The 20,170-nt window shown below is 40.3% G+C and overlaps 1 protein-coding gene across 1 annotated transcript in view; it reads right to left on the reverse strand.

Moving 5' to 3' along the window:
- Window positions 1-19,953, reverse strand: part of Usp38 (ubiquitin specific peptidase 38) — a 33,092-nt gene extending 13,139 nt beyond the window's left edge. Inside the window, exons 1-6 of the mRNA XM_050161505.1 lie at window positions 19,124-19,953; window positions 17,420-17,555; window positions 12,399-12,528; window positions 9,628-9,729; window positions 3,892-4,050; window positions 1,030-1,223 (exon numbers count right to left, since the gene is read on the reverse strand). Coding sequence (XP_050017462.1) covers window positions 1,030-1,223; window positions 3,892-4,050; window positions 9,628-9,729; window positions 12,399-12,528; window positions 17,420-17,555; window positions 19,124-19,805 — 1,403 coding nt within the window. The 5' untranslated portion in view covers window positions 19,806-19,953. The remainder of the gene's footprint in view (window positions 1-1,029; window positions 1,224-3,891; window positions 4,051-9,627; window positions 9,730-12,398; window positions 12,529-17,419; window positions 17,556-19,123) is intronic.
- Between the last annotated feature and the right edge of the window lie 217 nt (window positions 19,954-20,170).

Raw genomic sequence — 20,170 nt, forward strand, 5'->3', positions numbered from 1 at the left:
AAAGTCCCTGAGAGTTCTCTGAGGGGAGTGATGCCCAGGTGATCCAACATCCAGAACAGCTTCAAGGCAACTGGCTGAGATTATGTTGCCTCAGAGACTACTACAGCCAAGATTTACCCATAATTCTAAATTTTCTCAGGGTTCCTCAAGATTACCAGCACTCACCAATCAGTAGGAGGTAGTTTAAAGAACTACTCCCAAATTCTCAAAATATTGTTTATAAATGTTTGTTTTCATTTAGAGGGTTGATTATAAATTGTTATTGATCATAGTCAATTTCTTTCTAGAAGAGGGATATGACAGAAATGGGGGAAAAGGGCAGATTATTAAATCTACTTTAATCTAATAAACAACTATTAATCTTGAAAAAAATTACATTTGTATGGATTTTAGTTTATTGATAAAAATTTAAGGTTAATTTTTTATATTGTATTTTTACTCTTGTTTAAGGTATTGTGTTTATACAGCACAGTTAAAAATGTATAAGAAATACAGATTTATAATAGTCAAACTTAAGGTCATGTTAGTTAGGTTTTCTAGATAGACTGATATATTTTAGATAGACAGGCATCTTCAAACACTTCAAAGACCTATAGAATATGCATTTAATGTTTTAATAACTTAGAATTCTTTTGGTGTGAGACACATCTGCTCCTGGAAGCACTGATCTACTTCTGAGAGCAGGATGGGTACTGAAAACACCCCATATGGAGTTTGTTTTCTTCTTGCCAAAAACTGGCCTGAGCAATAGACCAAATGGTTTGTAATTAATATTAAGATTCTGAGTGATTATTTTAAAAGTGGCTGTGGGACTGGGTGGGACAGAAAAACCACCGTTTACAAACAACCTAAGCTTTCATAATTAATAAGAGGTCTCTGTGGTATTATTTGGGAGCTGGCTATCAGGACAGAGAAAGTCTTTTTACAGGCAATATCAACATTCATGCCGCTTCCATGGGAGGGGTGATTCTTGCCTTCTCAGCATGTATTCATTTCTAGTTAAGTCAGAACACTCACAAGTAAACTTACTCTGTAGCCATAAACAATGCTTGTAAAACACTGTTCATGTAACATGTGTTTCCCAGGTTAACAAGACCAGTTTTCCCAGTTTCAGATTTTCCAGAAAGTCTAGACAAGCAAGATGCCAAAGCATTGGATTGAGAAGTCCAGGCACTTTGATTGAGAATCAACTTAATCTTCTCTTCACTGGGTTTAGGAAAATCCTAGGTCATAATGAAAAAGAAAAAATAAGTTTAAAAGTAAAGTAAAAGCTATGTTTCAAATTAAGAAGCCAATACCATAATAAGGATTTTCCCCACTGACATTTAAGCTTTTTTTGCTCTCACTCATTTTGTATATTATTGACAGCATTCGGTCAGCCCTAAAAAAATTAAATTATATTTCGGGGTGCCAGCTAATTTTGATGGTCAGCTTGGCTGAATTAAAAACAAGGAGGAGTTAATCAGGTACACTTCTGGGTATGTGCGTGATGGTGTCTCTAGACTGGCTTAACTGAGGGGACAGACTCACCTTGAATGTGGGCTATGCTGTCCCAGGGCCCAGGACTAAATAACACAAAAGGAAAAGGAAAAAGCTAGCTGAGTGCTGATATTCACCTTTCTCTGCTTCCTGCTCTTCTCGGGGTGGATGACTCTCGAATTATAGCTGAGAGCTGCTCTTGCTACCATGATCCCTACAGTGATGAAGTAGGCCCTCAGACTGAAAGTCAAAAGAATCTGTCCTCCTTTACGTGGCTTCTTGACACTAAGCTCATCACAAGCAGAACAGTAATAGACATGGGAAACAAATGTCTCCTAAAATCTTAAGGAGGTTTATTTATTTATTTATTTGAGACAAAATCTGAATCTGTAGCCCAAGCTTGGCTTGAACTCACAATAATCCTCTTGCCTCAGTATCCCAAGTGTTGAGGTCACAGACATGAGATAACATGCTTGTCTTAAAATACTTTAAAGTTAGCCAGGCGGTGGTGGCGCACGCCTTTAATCCCAGCACTTGGGAGGCAGAGGCAGGCGGATCTCTGTGAGTTCGAGGCCAGCCTGGTTTACAAGAGCTAGTTCCAGGACAGGAACCAAAAGCTACAGAGAAACCCTGTCTCGAAAATCCAAAAAAANAAAAAAAAAAAAAAAAAAAAAAAAAAAAAAAAAAAGAAAAAAGAAAAAAAAAAAACCAAAAAACCAAAAACCTTTAAAGTTGAAGGAACAAGAAATTCAAATCACATGTCAGTTACTTGTATCCAAAGACTGATTCACTGCTCACTTAGTAGTACTCAGGACTAACCCTAGAAATGAGGGCCTAGAGTAGGAGTGACAAGTCAGGTTAGCATAAGGACCTCAGATTGTGAAAAGTAAAACTCAGTCTCATGTTTTGCCACCTAGAAAATCACCACTACAGCCAAGTAGTACTGCACACCTGCACACCTTTAATCCCAGCATTTGGGAGGCAGAGGCAGGCAGATTTCTGAGTTCAAGACCAGACTGGTCTACAGAGCGAGTTCCAGGACAGCCAGGCCTATACAGAAAAACCCCGTTTTGAAAAACGAAAACAAAACAAAACAAAAAATTAAAAAAAAAAGAAAAGGAAAACACTATGACATAGCCTTCTTCTTTAGTAAGAAAGTAAATAATGTGGTAAGCAGAAAATGAAATAGAAATTGAAGTGTAAATGACTTCACACTCAAGTAGAGCAATGGGCAATAAGAACCCTAGAAAATCACTTATGCTTAAATGATTAGCTTTTCTAGACTGAGATTACCATCTAATGCTCACACTACAGAAATATAACACTTTGACATAGCATTTTAAGACGCCCCTCCCCACCCCTTTCTTTTGTCTGTTGGCAGCTGGTAGAAATACTTTCCTTAGCCTGAGAGCTCCTTTGGAGATGCACTGAAAAACTGAAGAGTGTCAGTCAATAAAATGGCAGCAATGAGGGCAGACAGTAATGACCTATCACGTCCGTGGCAAGTAGATTCCATATGTAATCTACTTCTGAGAGGGCAGGGTCATACCAGCACCACAGAGGCCTAATAGCATTTTGTTTTAGACTCAGTCCTTAGTCTGAATTAGCTGGATATAAAAACATTCTTAATTTCCCTTACACATATGGGTAGTAAGGCAATGTGGTCTGTATATTGTATTTCCAACATTAATATCACGATTAGAATTGGTATTTAGTAACTTCTGATTAAGCCTGACTGAATTAAGTTTTTCAATTCTTTGACGATACTCTGATTTTCTAGTCAACCATTTTGCAATACAGACAGAAGCAACACTTTCTTGAACCTGCCATTTATTGAATTTGAAAAACAAGGTAAACAAATATAGACATTCACAAAGTCCACAACACAAAAGAAAACCAAAATACAGAGGGAGCCAGTCAAGTATTTCCTCGATTCCAAGATCGATTTAACTGTTCAACATTTCTGCTACTGAGATGCAAAACTGATGTCTGTACACATTCAATGTAACATACTGTCACTAGCCAATTCCTTTAACAGCTTTATAAATTTAAAGGAACATATTTTACTTGATGGCACCACAGAACTAAGAAATGTGCCTACTGATTTAGAATGGTGGTGTCAAAAAAGAACAGAGAATGAAATCATCTTTTTTTTCTACTTCATTTTTTTTTTCATTTTACGTACTAGCTCTAGTTCCTAGTTTCCATTCCTTCCTCCCCTCCCACCCTCCACCTTTCCCCATCCCACCCCATCCACGCCCTTGGTGAGTCAACCATGTCTGGTATACCAAGTTATCAAGGCTGAGCAAGTGAAATCACCACCTTAAAAGCAGCTCACTATATAAAATAATACATTGCCAGACTGGTCCGTCAGTGTGTGCGGCTCACAGGACTGGTACACAGCCATCATACCTTTACTGCCTCCAGGATAGGTTCGTAGAGATCTGGAAATCCGGAGTAGTGATACATCATACAGTGCACCAACTCCGTTACCTGCACTAAGAAGGCTGTGCTAGAAGGCAGGCCATCACTTCTGAAGGAGTGAACCAAGTTCACCACATGAGGAACAATCTGAAGAGAAAAGAGAACCCTTCTGTTCACACAGGTGACAGCACATCCCAGCATACAGACAGAACGCAATGGTTATATGATTAGCATATACTCTTCTGTATGTTTAGTCATGTTTTTCTTAATGAAGTCACATGACTGTAATCATGTTAAAAATGTATTATTTATATGTATATGTGCCTGGAATCACTGTCTCCCACATGTGTATAGGTGCCTATAGAGAACAGAGGATGGGTAGAATTCTCCTGCAGCTGGAGTTACAGGTGGCTGTCAGCTACTCGGCTCCTTGGCGAGCACTGTTAACTGCTGAACCATTTTCCAGCTCCTGTGATCTCATTTAATACTCTTCTCCCTTTGCTCAGCATAAAGTGTATGTCACCAAGCCCAACAACCTATGGAACCTCCACGGTGGAACTCACTGTCAAATTGTCCTGACTTCCACACATACATTATAACACAGACATACAGACACAAACATACACAATCATAAATAAAATAATAATAATAAAAGGCCTGTGAGTTGCCTTTGTAGGTTAAGGTGTTTACTAACAAGCCTGAGGACCAGAGTTCAGTCCCCAGAACCCATATGGTAGAAAAAGAGAACCAACCTCCATAAATTGTCTTTTGACCTCTGTAACGTGTGTCATGGTATGTATACAATCCACCTAAAATACCAACTAGGTGTAATATAGAAGCTTCAGTCATTGTTGCATTTAAAAAATGCCATTAGTTGAAAAATGTTATGGTTATTCTATTGACTAGATAATTTTTTTAAAAACTGTTCTGGGGTACTAAGGCTCAAGCCTCACCTTTGTGTGCCAGGCAAGTGCTCTACTATCCGAGTAACAACCACAACCCAACCAGATTATTTAACAGAACATTAAAAATCCCAATCTGGAATCAGTGAAAGAGCTCCATCTAGTGTAAGTTTGAGTTTAAAATTTTCAGTTGAAAAAATTATATATTTTGCATAGCAATGTGAACTCCAAGAAAGTCTCTGAAATAACTTACATATGTAACTAAAATTGTGATCAGATATCAGGATTATATTGTTTGATAAGCACATGAATGATACCTTAGATTAAACAGAATCCTTATTTACAAACAGCTGCTCCAAAAATAAAGCCAATCAAAAACATCTATTTTTAAGAAACTGGAAATAAAAATTGGAAAAATTTAAATGCTCATTATTGATAAAAATCTTGAAAATATTCAATATTGATAACCAGTACAATAATGATCTTTCATTTAAAATCAGTCTAAAAGCCAACTCATACAAAGATTTAAGACATTATAATAAAAAAGAAACATTTTATTTTATAGAAATGACTATTATTATGATAGAATGCTTTTCAATTTTTAATTATTAATAATTACTAAGTATAATTATTAAACTAATTATTAATCACAATCTGATATTACATATGTATAACTTCTGAAACCTTAGTGTCTCAGGTTCCGTATGCAGAACATCTCTGCAGCCCCCAACTCCTGATAAACTGCAGTCCGCGTTCTATCAGGGCTGTCTCATCAAACAGTACTAAGAACCGCTGGTACTGGCCCAGTCAGCAGTCAGATTCTTCAGTCAACAGTAATATCTGCCCTGCACTGTCTGGATTTATTCTGTTAAACGCATTAAATCATAGGGTAGAGCTTTTATGCCACCTTCTTTAAACTCAATTTTATTACAGTTACTGATAAGGTCAAACTAGCTTTAAATTTATGATTTTAAAATTAACTTTTTTATTAACTGAAATTGTTCTTAAGACAATTCAAACATATATAAACATTCTAATTATTCTCATTCCACACCCTCTCTCTTCCTAAAAAAGTTTTATTTTATGTATTTGGGTGTTTTCCCTGCATGTATGCTCATGTACCACATGCATCCCTGGCCTTGTGCCCAGAGGGTGTCAGATGCCCTGGAACTGGAGTTATAGTTTTAAGTCCTATGTGGGTGCTGGGAATTAAACCTAGGTCCACTGGAAGAATAACCAAGTTCTTAACTGCTGAGCCATCTTTCTAGCCCTTCCACACCTGAGGCTTATGATTTTGTGCTGAGCTCTGATTACAACTTTCCTTGGGTACATGTGGCTGCATACAGCTTGAACATGCCTGCTACCAGCTTCTAATGAGTTTGTTCTTTTTCTATCATGTTTACATCTCCTGCCTCCTTCCTTCCCCACACCCCCAGGATATAACCTAGGGACTCCTGCATCTTTTTGTTTGTTTGTTTTTTATTGATATTTATTGAGCTCTACATTTTTCTCTGCTCCCCTCCCTGCCTCTCTCTTACCCCCTTCAATCCTCCCCCAAGGTCCCTATGCTCCCAATTTATTCAGGAGATCTTGTCTTTTTCTATTTCCCATGTAGATTAAATCTTTGTAAGTCTCTCTTAGTGTCCTCATTGTTGTCTAAGTTCTCTGGAATTGTGGTTTGTAGGCTGGCTTTCTTTGCTTTATGTTTAAAAACCACATATGAGTGAGTACATGTGATAATTGTCTTTCTGTGTCTGGATTACCTCACTCAAAATAGTGTTTTCTAGCTCCATCCATGTTCCTGCAAAATTCAAGCTGTCATTATTTTTTCTGCTGTATAGTACTCCACTGTGTAAATGTACCACATTTTCCTTATCCATTCTTCGATCAAGGGGCATTTAGGTTGTTTGCAGGTTCTGGCTATGACAAACAAAGCTGCTATATACATAGTTGAGCACATGTCCTTATGGTACGATTGAGCATCTTTTGGATATATACCCAAAAGTGGTATTACTGGGTCTTGAGGAAGATTGTTTCCTAATTTTATGAGAAATCGCCACACTGACATCCAAAGGGGTTGTACCAGCTTGCATTCCCAGCAGCACTGCAGAAGTGTTCCCTTTCCCCCACAGCCTCTCCAGCATAAGTTGTCATCAGTGTTTTTGATCTTGGCCATTCTTATAGGTGTAAGATGGAATCTCAAAGTTGTTTCGATTTGCATTTCTCTGATGACTAAGGATGCTGAACATTTCCTAGGGACTCCTGCATCTTAAAGGAGTGCTCTATCACTGAGAATATCCCTAGCCCTCATCTCTGCATTTCTAAACACAACTCAGTGATAAGTCTGTAAAAATCTGTTACTTTCTTGCTAGATTAGTCTAAAATCCAAAATTACTTTAAAGTATTTCTTGACAGGTAAAGAGAGAAAGATGAAAGCTAAGAATAAAAAAAAAATGAATTTCATAGTTTCAATTCTTTCAAAGCTCTTCTAGTGCAGATTTGGTCTTTAAAACCAGGTTACAGTTTTGTGTCCTATGACCTCCTAAATGGTCACTCGTCACCTGCGTGGAAATAAGACAGTCCTTCACACCAACACAGACTGCCACACAAGCAGGCTGCTGCCTTCTCTTTCATTTTATGCAGATGAATTTTTTGCCTGCATGTATGTACATATGTGTACATACCCTGGAGGTCAGATTCCCTGGAATAGGAGTTCTAGGTGTTTGTGAGTCATTATGTGGGTGCTGGGAACTAAACCTGAGTTGTTCAACAAGTGTTCTTAACCACTTAGCCATCTCTCTAGCCCCCTAAAGTTAGATTTTTTTTGAACATGTCAATTTAAATGCCTTTAAAAATTACTGTAAGACTCATTAAACATAATTGCTACTTGAGGAATACATATGACATGTTTAATTACTAACTACATTTTTTGTTTCTCCATTTTAACTATGCATCACAGATCAGTTTAAAATGAATTTTTCTTTTTATAGAAAGTATATGGAAAGTAGCTTAGCCTCTAACAATACACATCAGAACTTCTTGGTTTATGCTTGGATTTCTAACACAAAATCTAATGCATGACTGATGATGCTCATCCCAGGCTACCGCTCACACTCACCCATGCACAATCCTTCACTGAATCATGTGGAGTCACTGATAATTTAACTACCACACACTTCACTACTAGATCGCCAAGATGTTTGTAGTTGAACTTTGTAGAGTACTTACACAGTATTAAGTTTTGATTTTCAGGCTTTACTAAGTCAGATCAAAAATTTTCAATTTCAAATCTAGATATTTCTTTTTTCTTTTTCTTTCTTTTTCTTTTTCTTTTTTTTTTTTTTTTTTTTTTTTTTTTTTTTTTTTTTTTTTTTTTTTTTTTTTTTTTTTTTTGTTTTTTCGAGACAGGGTTTCTCTGTGGCTTTGGAGCCTGTTCTGGAACTAGCTCTTGTAGACCAGGCTGGTCTCGAACTCACAGAGATCCACCTGACTCTGCCTCCCAAGTGCTGGGATTAAAGGCGTAATCTTAAATAGGATGATTTAAAATTACTTTAATTCAAAAAATAAAATTTCAAAGTCAAAAATTTGTTATTTTAACTCACTTTTTTTCAGAAATGGGAGAGAAAAAAATACAAAAGGTAAGGAAGTACTTTTTTTTTTTTTTTTTTTTAAGCAAATTGCAAGGAAAAGAACAGGGCCAAGTGGTGGTGGCATATAACCTCCCTAGCACTAGGGAGGCAGAGGCAGAGGCAGGTGGATCTCTGCGAGTTTGAACTAGGACAGCCAGGGTTGAGAAACAGAAACTGTGTCTCAAAACAACAACAACAATAAAAAAAAATAGGTTTATAGCAGGGTGTAAGTGATTACCTAGAGATAAAGGAATGGCGTCAATGTAGAAGGCAATGTGCAATAGTTCGAAAAGTGCAGAACTTCGAAAAGAACCCTTTTATCAGAGGGCCTGCACATGAAGACAGTGACAGATGTTTTCTCTGCTGAAGCATTTTGTTTATATGCCTGCTAAATTAGCTCAAAAATGAGATTCATCTGATAAGCAAAGAATCTCATGGTTTCACCACAACGAGAATAGAGACTACAGAAAGCACTCATTCAGAATCTCAAATGAAATGACTTATTGCCACAGTTTCCTTAAACAAAGCTTGTGGGTTTCCCCCAAAGGAAGAGGCCCTGGGTAGCCTGTGTGAGCACAGCCAGGAGGAATAAGTCTGCATTTCTGCATGACTTCTCTGACTTGTCAGGGTGCATTAGGGTCCCTAAGGTGGCGCATGCTGCCGCTGAGTTTCTACTCTTGTAAAACATGAGCAGACCTTGGAGAATGCAGATAACCACGTGAAAGTCTCCTGAAGCAGAGAGATCCCTGAAACACGTTGTCACTCCTCATCTGCAGTAACTGACAGCTGCAATCAGATCAAAGCCAGCAAGCAGCTGCTTTCGGGTGCAGGCACAACCGTGACTACTGTTAAAGATGGCGTTAGTGAAAGAAGGACTCAACTCTTTTCGTGCTTTCCAGTGCCACCGCCAACACTGATGCCACACTGATCCTGCACTGTTGATGTGTAAAGGCCCCTGCATCGATAGCTCCCTGTGCAGCAGCAACTTCCAGTTGCGGGTGATGGCTCTGAGTGGGGCAGTTTTGGTGAAGCACAAAACTTTGTGAAAATATACTATTTGCCAGAATATTCTACAAACTCAATTTTTAAAGAATTTATAGTTACATGAAATACTATAAAGCTAACCTACAGTCTTTCCATTATAATGTGAGTTCTACTTTGACAAGTATTTAGAGAGCTTGTATCATACTTACCAAATGGAATGCCTCTGGAGAATGCTGAAAACTAAGCAGCATATGAGAGAGAACCGCAAGAGCACCAGGTCTCACAAGAGGAAACCAAAGTCGATTAAAAACCTGCAGAATGAGAGAGTATTCTCAGAGTTCACAGGAAAAGCATTAGCCTTCCCTAGCTGACAGTCATGTATGTGAGTCTCCCTCTTCCTTTAAAGCCCTATCCTAACATATTATTAGACATTGCGGGAGAGAAAGGAAGTATAGTAGGACTGAAGTCAAAGAGAATGTAACGATCTAAACAATTCTCAAAACTCCCCCATTAAGTGAAAATATGTCCAGATACCTAAATAAGCATATTTACTATGGAGTCACTATTCATTCAGCTTACTCCATCAATAGTTACTGAATAGCTATGATTGTTTGGCACTGATCCAGGTACTGTAGGTCATATATGACTTATAGTTACAGGACATTTACTAGATAACAAAAAGTAATAAGCATAGATACATGCTAAAAATACGAAGTAGAACACAGTGACCAGGAAACATTGGGTAGCAAAGGAGCTTGTCATTTTATAGAGGTTAAAAATGCCCTAGGAAAAAGGCAACATCTGAGTGGAATCTGAAGGGACATCAGCTTCACAGACACTTAGGACAAGAACATTTATAAACAGGGCAGACAGTACTGCAAAGGCTCTAGGTTCTCCAGACTGGTGTGTCAGACCACAGAGAACAATGTCACTGGAAGTCAGAAATGGGATAAGAAAGGACAGCAAATGGAGCTCTTGTGCAACATTTATAAGGAACCAAAAGCAGGAGCAAGGAAGTTACTGAAATCAGTGCTACAAGAGATGATGGCAACTTTGGACCAAGGTATAATAGTGATGTAATTGGCTAAAATTGGTAGTAGGATTCTGGGTTATTATTTAAAGGCAGTTAGAATTTGTCGGACAGTGGTTGAGTCAATAAAGAGAGATAAGGGTTGCATCAAAGACTAGGGCCTAAGGGAGGGGAAGCTATTTGAGATAGTTATCTATGAAGAGGCAGAGGACCGGTTTGGGAGGAAATAAATCAGAAGACTGTGGATAAGGTGAGTTTAATATTTCTGAGTATAGATAGATAGGCTACTCACTTCTTGAGTTAGTTAACACCCATGTCTTTGGAATATAGTTTAGCTTTCTCTTGCTGCAATAAAAACCTTTATGGGGGGGAAAAAAAACAACCTAACTTCAAAACACCCCCTTGTTGTTCCTTTGGAAACTACAGCTCCCAGATTCCTCCTGGATTACGAATACCTGCGCACGCGGGTGTGCTCAGGTGCAGGTCATTTCTCCCAGATAACCTTGCGCTTCCCGTTAAAAAGCGAGCTTCCACGAGGTCTCGCTCTCTCTGGCCCTTTACCCTTGTGTGTCTCACACACCCATCCCTTATCGTGTCCCCCTCCCCCCATTAAAGTGCACCCACGTGGGAGCTACGTGTCTTGTCTCCTCCTTTTGCGCGTCTTGTCTATCCTGTGTTCGTCTATACACCCCACCCGCCGTTTTTAAAAGAATAATACCCCTCCCCCCAAAAAGAGAAAAGAAGAAAATAAAGAGAGATCTGAGTATAGATAACCGAATAAATGTGTGGTGGTTTGAATGAGAATGGCCCCAAAGGCTTAGTCACCAGGGAGTGAAACTGCTTGAGAAGGATTAGAAGGATTAAGAAGTGTGGCCTTGCTGGGGGGAAGAATGTTACTGGGAGTGGGCTCTGAGGTTTCAAAGCCCATGCCAGGCCCAGTGTTTTTCCCTTTCTCCTTCTCTCTCTCTGCCTGCAGATCAGGATATTAAGCTCTCAGCTACTGCTCCAGAGCCATGCTTGTTTGCTTCCCACCACAATGACCATGAACTAACCCTCTGAAACTATAAGCAAGCCTCACTTAAGTGCTTTCATTTAAACGAGTTTTTCTTTGTCACGGTATCTCTTCATAGCAACAGAACAGTAGCTAAGACAAAATGGATATGGAATTCAAGGGCAAACAATGAAATGAAATATAAATCTGTCAGTCATAAAGTTGGACACTTTATTTAAAGCCATAGAGCACCCATGATTACTGCATGGTGCAGAACACTTAAGAATAAATTAAGAGAGAAAGTGGGCCAAAGAAAGTTAGGAGACTGATACCCCAGCAAAAGACAAGAGACAAGAGAGCACAGTGTCCTGGGAATTAAGTAAAGAAAGTGTTTTAATGAGGGACTGATTTGGCTCAGGATGTGGATCAGATGGAAGTTGTCTAATTTTGATCCCCAGCACCGTGGAAAAACCAAAACCCCAAACAAAAAAATGTGGTGATCAATTGTGTCTTGGGTTTAGCAAAATATGACGTAGAATCTTAGAAGGCAGTTAGGTAGAGCACAGTGCTAGAAGTCTGATGATTTGGATTTAAGAGTTCATGGGAGCCAAGCATGGTGCTAAATTCCTATAACCCTTCCATGTGTGTGGCTATGGCAGGAGGATTGTGAGCTGGATGTCAGTCTGACCTCTGTAGTGAGGCAGTCTCAGAGAAGCAGAAGATAAAAACACCATCATTAACATAAACAACAACAAAGAACAACCCGGAAAAGCAAACAAAAAAGGGCTAGTAGGTGGATTGTTTTCACATTAAAAGTTTGAACAGAGCAAACTAATTTCAGCTGACTATTCCCTACATGGCAATGGCTTTTGTCCCCTAAAACCTATTTAAAACAAACCCAAACTAGGAACACGCTCGGAAGTCTATGCATTCCGATGGGCTGATCCACTTCGACTTACCAGTTCTATTTTCAGCAAAGTAACGTCTATTAAAATAGTAAACTTCTGAACAGCTGCCAGTCCTTTCAGGAGAGCAATTACCCACGTATCCACATGCTGAGCCAATGGCCAAGATAGCCAGTCAATCATTCTAAAAAGTGAAGGAAGACATAATTATCAGTATTTCAAATATTTTCAACATCATTCAGAAATAGCAAGAATTACAACAGATACCCATTCACTTTGTAAGTCAAACTGTGGCCTGTCTTCAAACAGTTTCCAGTCTTGTAAGCTGACAGTTTCTTTATTCAATGTATTCCCATGAAAGACTTTATTATAATGGCCATTTCTCATAACTGTCAAGTTTCAAATGGACACTATATAGGAATATATATATCATATATTCCTATATATATTCCTATATATATATGATATATATATATATCACTCGTTCAATAGTAACTGTTATAAGGGGTTTAAAATCAGACATCTGAACTAAGATGCATGAATATCAACTAAGATTTTGCTTCTTGCTAAGTAGTGTAATGTGAAACATACCATTAAAGCGCCTACATTCTGAATCCTGGTGCAAGTGTCTCTACCTCTTTCAAAATTCTACACACAATGACAACAAGGAGAACCACCAATCATAAAAAACACTGTGTAAATATTCTAATGACCTGATTTTCTATTACTGCGTATTTCCTTATATCAAGTCAGTTCAACAGGAAAAAGATGAAGTAATACGGCTTTTTTTTCTAAAGCTGGATATACAGCACACTAAAGACTAGTTCAACTCTTTGGAAAGCAGCCAGGCTATGTAACTGATATAATTGATGAAGTAATCTATTTAGATGGATTAGATACTGATAAAGAGTAAAAAAAACTTTACAGGTTTCTAGAGTCAGAATAATTGGTTTAAAAATCTCAATTCACAATTTATTAGTTGGCAGAATCTAAATACCTTATTTTCTCTTCCTTAGTTTCTTATCTCTAGGTTATAAATATGCTTATTTACAGGGCTGTTCTGAAGACTAAATGAATGAATAACACTGGAAACACTCATCATGAATGTAACCCTCCACCAAATATTAACCCAGGGAGCAATTAGCATCTTTTTAAAAAGTTCATTTATTATTGCTGGTGAGTGTGGTATCATGTGTGTCTATGCATGCCGTGACAGACACAGGAGGCCAGAGCATGGGTTCTGAAGAATGAACTGGGGTTGTCAGACTTGTGTAGCAAGTACGTTTATTCCACTGAGTCATCCTGTTTGTCCAGCAATAAACACCTTGATTGTACAAAATGGCAGACACAAATACTGAGGATATAGGCTGTGATCAAAAGAACACTACCATGTTAAAAGCACTGACACGGGCATTATATAACTATCTTAAGACTGGAATATCATCATCAGTCTTTCTCTTTTGGCTTTCAAGACAGGGTCTCACACTGTTGCCCTGGCTGGTCTTAAACTTGTGGAAATTCTCTTGTCTCAGGCTCCCAAGTGAAGGGTTTATAGTAGCGCACAACAATATTGTTTTGTTTTTCAGTTGTAAATGTTCTAAAATGTATGACGTGTGGGTCCCAAATACAAGGCATACTAACTTCCTGTTACATGGGAGCCCTCCATTCGTTACATACATTTTCTTTCTTTTCTTCTTTTTCTGGCTTCTCACAACAATAACTGCCACAAGTCATTGTAGTTGCTAACAGCTACTCTATCATCTACCTATTGCAGGGTTGCTTTTTACAAAAATCTGTAGTCATTATACAAAGAATAAGAAAGAGGCATATGTGCACTTCTTTTGAGTATGTACAGGCTCGGCGAGAGTACACGGTTGGGCTGGTAGTGTGCTTGTTGGTTGACTATGCACAAAGCCTCGGGTTTGATCATCAGCACTTCATAGTGGCACATGTCTATAAATCCCAGCACTTGAGGAGGATCAGAAACTCAAGCTGATCTTTAGTCATGACTATCAATTCACGGAGGGATGGGTGCAGAAAAAGTAAAACCAAGTTGGGTGAGGTGGCGCACACCTTTAATTCTAGCACTTGGGAGATAGAGGCAAGCAGAGCTCTGTAAGTTAGAGATCAGAAAACAATACATAACAAGACTCATCTTTTAAAAAAAAAAGCAAAATAAAAAGTAAGACTTAAGGAGTCTACTCTTGCTGGGAACAAGTCATAGTGGTCGAGCACTTGCCTAGTATGTGAAAGACCTTGGGCTTTATCTACAGTATTGCAACCTTAACTCCCAAATGTATAATAACATATCTCCAGCATTGTTTATGACATGGCAAAATTGCAAAAGCCATAAATGGCCACCCACAAGGTAAAAAATAAAATCAATATAAATACAATAAATAATACATATAAATACATTGTAGTACTGACAATGTAGAATACTGTGGAAGAATTTTAGTACTGAGGAAGTTCTGCACAAAGCTATCCACAGCAATCTAAAATGGAAAGCTATGAGCAGGGCATGGTGGCTCATCTGTAATCTCAGCACTTAAGAGCCTAAGGCAGAAAGACTGCTAAGTTTGAGGACAGCCTGGACCATACAGTGAGCAAGCTTGGGCTAGACCAGGGTCTCAACCTGTTCCCCTCACCTCACCTCAAATAAAATATCTGAGATATTGTTAAATAATGCCAGTAAGTTAAAAACGACGAGTCATTTTTGTGTAAGTGGAAATATGCACATGAAAATAAGGTAGGGTGCGCACCTGTCTTTGGCTCTGTGGATGGCGGCACTGTCAGTGCAGAACATGTGCCCAGGAGACCAGAACCCTCATCTCAGTCTAAGGAGAGGATTGACTGGAAGGAGAAGGAGTAATATCCACTTGATAGTAGCTCTGTATTATTGCTAATCACTTATTTAATTGGCCTTTTCCTGGAGTCCTCTTCTAGTTTCTCATCTTATAATCATCTCCACCCAACTAGAAGACTAAGACTACGGTAACAAAACGGGTTTGATTTCCACAGATGGTAGAGCGAGAGGCCAAAGGACTTAGTGATATTAATCAAAGAGAATAAGAAAAGAACGGAGTTACACTTGCTTCTAGATTTGTGATCTGAGACATTAGAAGCACAAGTTACAGGTTAATTGGTTCCACAAGTTAAACAGCACAAGAAAGAAGAAGCTAGAGTCTGTGTTGTAGAGAGCACGGCACTTTCTCTGTGCTCAACATAAAGACCTCAGTTCATGTAACTGTGACAACAGAGACAGAAGCCACTGTAATCCTCACCTCCTGTCTGAACAGGCTAAGACAGGAAAACTCAAGAAACAAAACTAAGCAGCTAAGAAACAGAAGGCTAAAGCTCAATTAGAGAACAACACTGTCCCTGACACAGGCACACAAGAGCTGGAACAAGCTCTACAGATGGGTAGTACTTCACAGAGAAGAATGAGCAGGTCTGAGGACAAGGCAGGGACTTCCTGACTTATGACAGGTTCTGGAGACTTTTGCAAATGGGAAATACTGTAAGGAGTAAAGCCTTAAAAACAACATACCAAACATCCTGACTTAGCAACACAGCCCAATGTAGTGTACTGGGTGCTTACCCTGCTTGAGTGGCTGACTCGGAGCTGTGGCTCGCTTTGTCTATTTGCATTTCAAAAAAGTATCATACTTTATACTCTAGCCCAGGAAAGAGGAATTCAAAATTCAAAGCATGGCTTCTACTGAATGCTTGTTTTGGTACCATCAGAAAGTTGAGAAATCATAAACTGAGCCAACCTAAGTCAGATACTGTCTGTGCTGGTATGTCCCTCTAATACCCAAGGCCTTGCTTCCTTTTTTACTTTAGTACACAGTCACCTCAATGAACCCTTCCTTAGCCATCGTACTGAAAACTGCAAAGCACTTACTTACAGCCTACCTCTTATTGTCTACCTTTCCCGATAAATACTTATTATCATTTAACATACTAAATTATTTACTAAATGTCCAAAGATAAAATTTAAACCCCAAACAAAATCAACTTAATTATTTAGCAGTAGGGCAAAAAAGCCAGGCCTGTCTAACTTGGGCACCCATTACTACATGTTTTTACATTTTTAAAATCAGGATGCATGCTGGAATCATGAAGTATTACTACATTACTGTTGGTCTGTCTGACTATAAAGAAAGCTCATCAAAGTATTTATATTGACCAATTTGCTCAGGGTATTTTGGGCACTGTCTGACACCTGCTAAGGTAAGTCACTTTAAATGAATGCTTGCATACAAGCGTAAAGTGCTGCAAAGGGCAAATCAGTTTATATCGAGACATGGGAGATGAGACTGCACATTATTTAGGATAAGAAGAAAAATGTGTTATTGGAAACACACGACAATCAGACTGGCAACAGCTCCCACGAGCAAACAGCAGATGCCCAACAGCAATGTGCTATTACTTTAAAAATGTTAAAAGAAAACAGCTATCAAACCAGAATTCTGGATCTGGCCAAGTTCATCTAATTATGAATAAAGGAGAGAAAACAAATTCCAAAGAAGCAAAGGTAGAGAGGCTGGAGAGATGGTTCAATGGTTAAGAACACTTGTTGCTCTCGCAGAGGATCTAGGTTCAATTCCTAGCACACACCTACTGGGGGTTCACAACCATCCATAACCAAAGTTGCAGGAGCTACCTCCTCGGACAACAAGCATATGGTACACATACATACATGAAGGTAGAACACACGCATAAAATAAAATAAATCCAAAGAGGCAAGGGCGTTGAAAGAGAAAATAAAATCCCTACCTAGTTAAAAGGAACAAACCCAGAACCAAATAACAGTAACAACCACCACCCTACATGGTTGTGAACCCTACAAAAGTCTACAGGAAATGATAAGGAATAAAGATTCCAGAAAAACCCAACCAAACAATTTCAGATGAGCTATAAAAAGATAAGTCATTAGTTAATTTGGAGAAACTACTAATATATTTCATGATTTCAGTTTTAGAAATTTCCCCAAGTTTTCCACTATTCCTACAAAAAGGCAGAATACTGTCTCCTCTGGGGTGCTAACATCTGGCACACACACAAAGTACCTGCAGAGAGCCTGGGTCATACTGGCGTCTTTTACATTCGGGTCGGCGGTCAGGCTCCGGATGAGGACCGTGATCATCTGCAGAGGAATATGCTGCACAAGGCTGGCCAAGGCGACCGAGGGCTCAAAGGATGCATCTAGTTTTAGTTAGAAAGACAGGTAAATATGGCAAAGAGGCTCAACGTGAACTAGTTCAAGGGAACTACTACACGCACACTTGTAGCGAAGGCGCTCTAAGAAGTTGTTATAACTCTGAATTGAAAGTTAATCACAGAAAAGATTTAGCAGTGCACAGCAATAATCACTCATTCGAGAGACAACAATGAATTACAAAAACTACTGCTAACGTTAGTCAATAACCATTGTTAATGGTACTTTTTTGGTTTAGATACTGTTTTGACATGTAGCAATTAGAAAAAATAATACAACCAGTCATATATCATTCTAATATCTAGGTCAGAGGTTCTGAAATAATTAAGAAATATTATAGTAGTTACTATACTACTCTAAGGGAGTCTTACAAATCTTGAGTAGAAATTAAAGGGAAGGGGCTTACTTTCCTTACATTAAAATGTCAGGATTACGATGATCAGCTTCACTACTACAGCTTAAAGACGTGAAACAGAAATCTAACAACTATGACAAACTACCAGTAAAATTACAGGGAGGGGAAGCTAATGGACCTGGTATATAATAAATGTATTACATTGTATGAGCTTTTAAAACTCGACCCTCATTTCTGGTTAAGATAAAGAGGGCAAGCCGGGTGGTGGTGTCACACACCTTTAATCCCAGCACTCGGGAGGCAGAGGCAGGCGGATCTCTGTGAGTTTGAAGCCAGCCTGGCCTACAGAGCTAGTGCCAGGACAGGCTCCAAAGTTACAGAGAAACCCTGTCTCGAAAAACAAAAAAAAAAAAAAAAAAAAAAAGATAAAGAGGGCAGCTTTACAAGTTCAGTTTGACTGACAGATTTTAAAGCCCCTCCAAGGACAGACACGTAGAATTCTTAGGTTAAGCACGATCCTTTGAACATTCCAGTTTCTGAGGATGCAGCTGGTGATAAAGACAAGACAAGCATCCACCTAGGCTGCCAAACGGCCCACGTCATACTTCACACCTATTTCTATGCCACCTGCACCTCCTGTTACATACATGTTATGGAGTGAAAATGACAACACTTTAGAAACACTACACAGTAAGCCGGGACAATCCTATAATGGACTGTGCACGACCCATGAGTTTTTAAAAAAATGAGAACACTGAAAAACTGAAAAACAACTCCAGTAAGGTAATAGTTACATACAGTAATAACAATGTGGTGAGCATCATACGAGACCATTAGTCAGTAATGACTAGACGCTTTCCACAATGGCTGTCAGCCTGGAAGCATTCCGAAACTGGAGCAGAGGCTGCGTAATTAAGTGACTTGCTCAGTGACAAAGGTCTTCGGACTTAGGCTCCTCAACCTTTCGGCTACAGCGTACGATTCTGAACAAGGCAGTGGAGTGGAATAACGTTTTGGATAAGGAGTATGGATTTGCTCGCCATCAAGAATGCCTCTTCCTGGAGGATTTCCACAAATAAGAAGGTATGCTTGCCGACCCGCTAGTCCCCCAAAAGAGAATGTTTCCGGGCAGAAAGTGAGGTTCATTTGAGACACGGGTCGAATCTCCAAGGCATATTTTCCTGCAATAATGACCCTTACCTGTGGAAGAGATGCTTGCAAAAACTTCTTGCAGAGAAGGTAGCAGCGTGGAGGGCTCGGCCTTCCAGATATTTTGGAGTAAGTTACTCACTTTTGTTACCTGGGAGACATACTCCCGCAGCTCCTTCTCCTGGGTGGACACACACTGGAAGTGCCCTATCGTTCGAACCAGCTGTTGACAGAAGGTAATGGCCAGCTTCCCTTTGGGGACGCACTGCACGAAATCCGTCAGAAGGTCGCTGAGGCGGGCACAGAGCTGCGGCTCCGGCCTCTCACAGACCAGGCGCAGCACCTCCACCTGCAGCAGGCTGAAGAGGTCCAGCACCGACGGGCAGCTCATGATCAGCTTCAGGCCGTTGTGAATGTAGTCCAGGATGGCTACGTCCTTCCTGTCCAGTGAGTGGTAGCCCTGCTGAAGGAGGCCCAGCACGAAGGTCTTGTTGAAGAAGGACTCGAACTCCGGCCGGTGGTACCGCGCGTAGGCCTCCAGCACCTGGTGGCCCACTTGTCGCTGGAAAGGGTCCGGGCCCTCCAGGATGAGACGGGTCGTCAGGTCAAACATGGCCTCGCACTGCGCCCCGTCGAGCCCGTGCTCCGCGGACTCCACCACCTTCCGCACAATCATCCGCTTGAGGGGCAGAGGATGCGAGGAACTCACCAGGCCCTCCAGGATCTTGTCCATCGTCGCCACGCTGCAAGGCCAGGCCCAGGGGAAAAGGAGCTGGCGGCGGCAGCCCCGGGGGGCAGCAAAGCGCCGCGGCGAGGGGGAACTCGGAGCCGAGCAGCAGCAGGTCCGGCCACCGCCAGCGCCGCCTCAGCAGCCACATTTATCGAGTGCGAGGGCCCATCCGAGCCGGGACGGGAGCGGGCGATTCCGGGGCGCCTGAGGGCTGCCAGTCCCCGCGCTTCGCCTGGGGCGCCGGAGGCTCGCACACCGCAGCCTCGCCGGGCCCGCGGGCGCTCTCAGCAGGCGGGACCCCGGGACCCTGGGCTGAGCCGAACGATGAGGGGCGCCTCGGCGTCCAGGCTCCCGCCGGTGGGCAGAAA

Source organism: Alexandromys fortis, unplaced genomic scaffold, assembly GCF_014885135.2.
Source record: "Alexandromys fortis isolate MF-2015 unplaced genomic scaffold, M_Fortis_MF-2015_v1.1 scaffold_127, whole genome shotgun sequence".
NCBI lineage: Eukaryota > Metazoa > Chordata > Mammalia > Rodentia > Cricetidae > Alexandromys > Alexandromys fortis.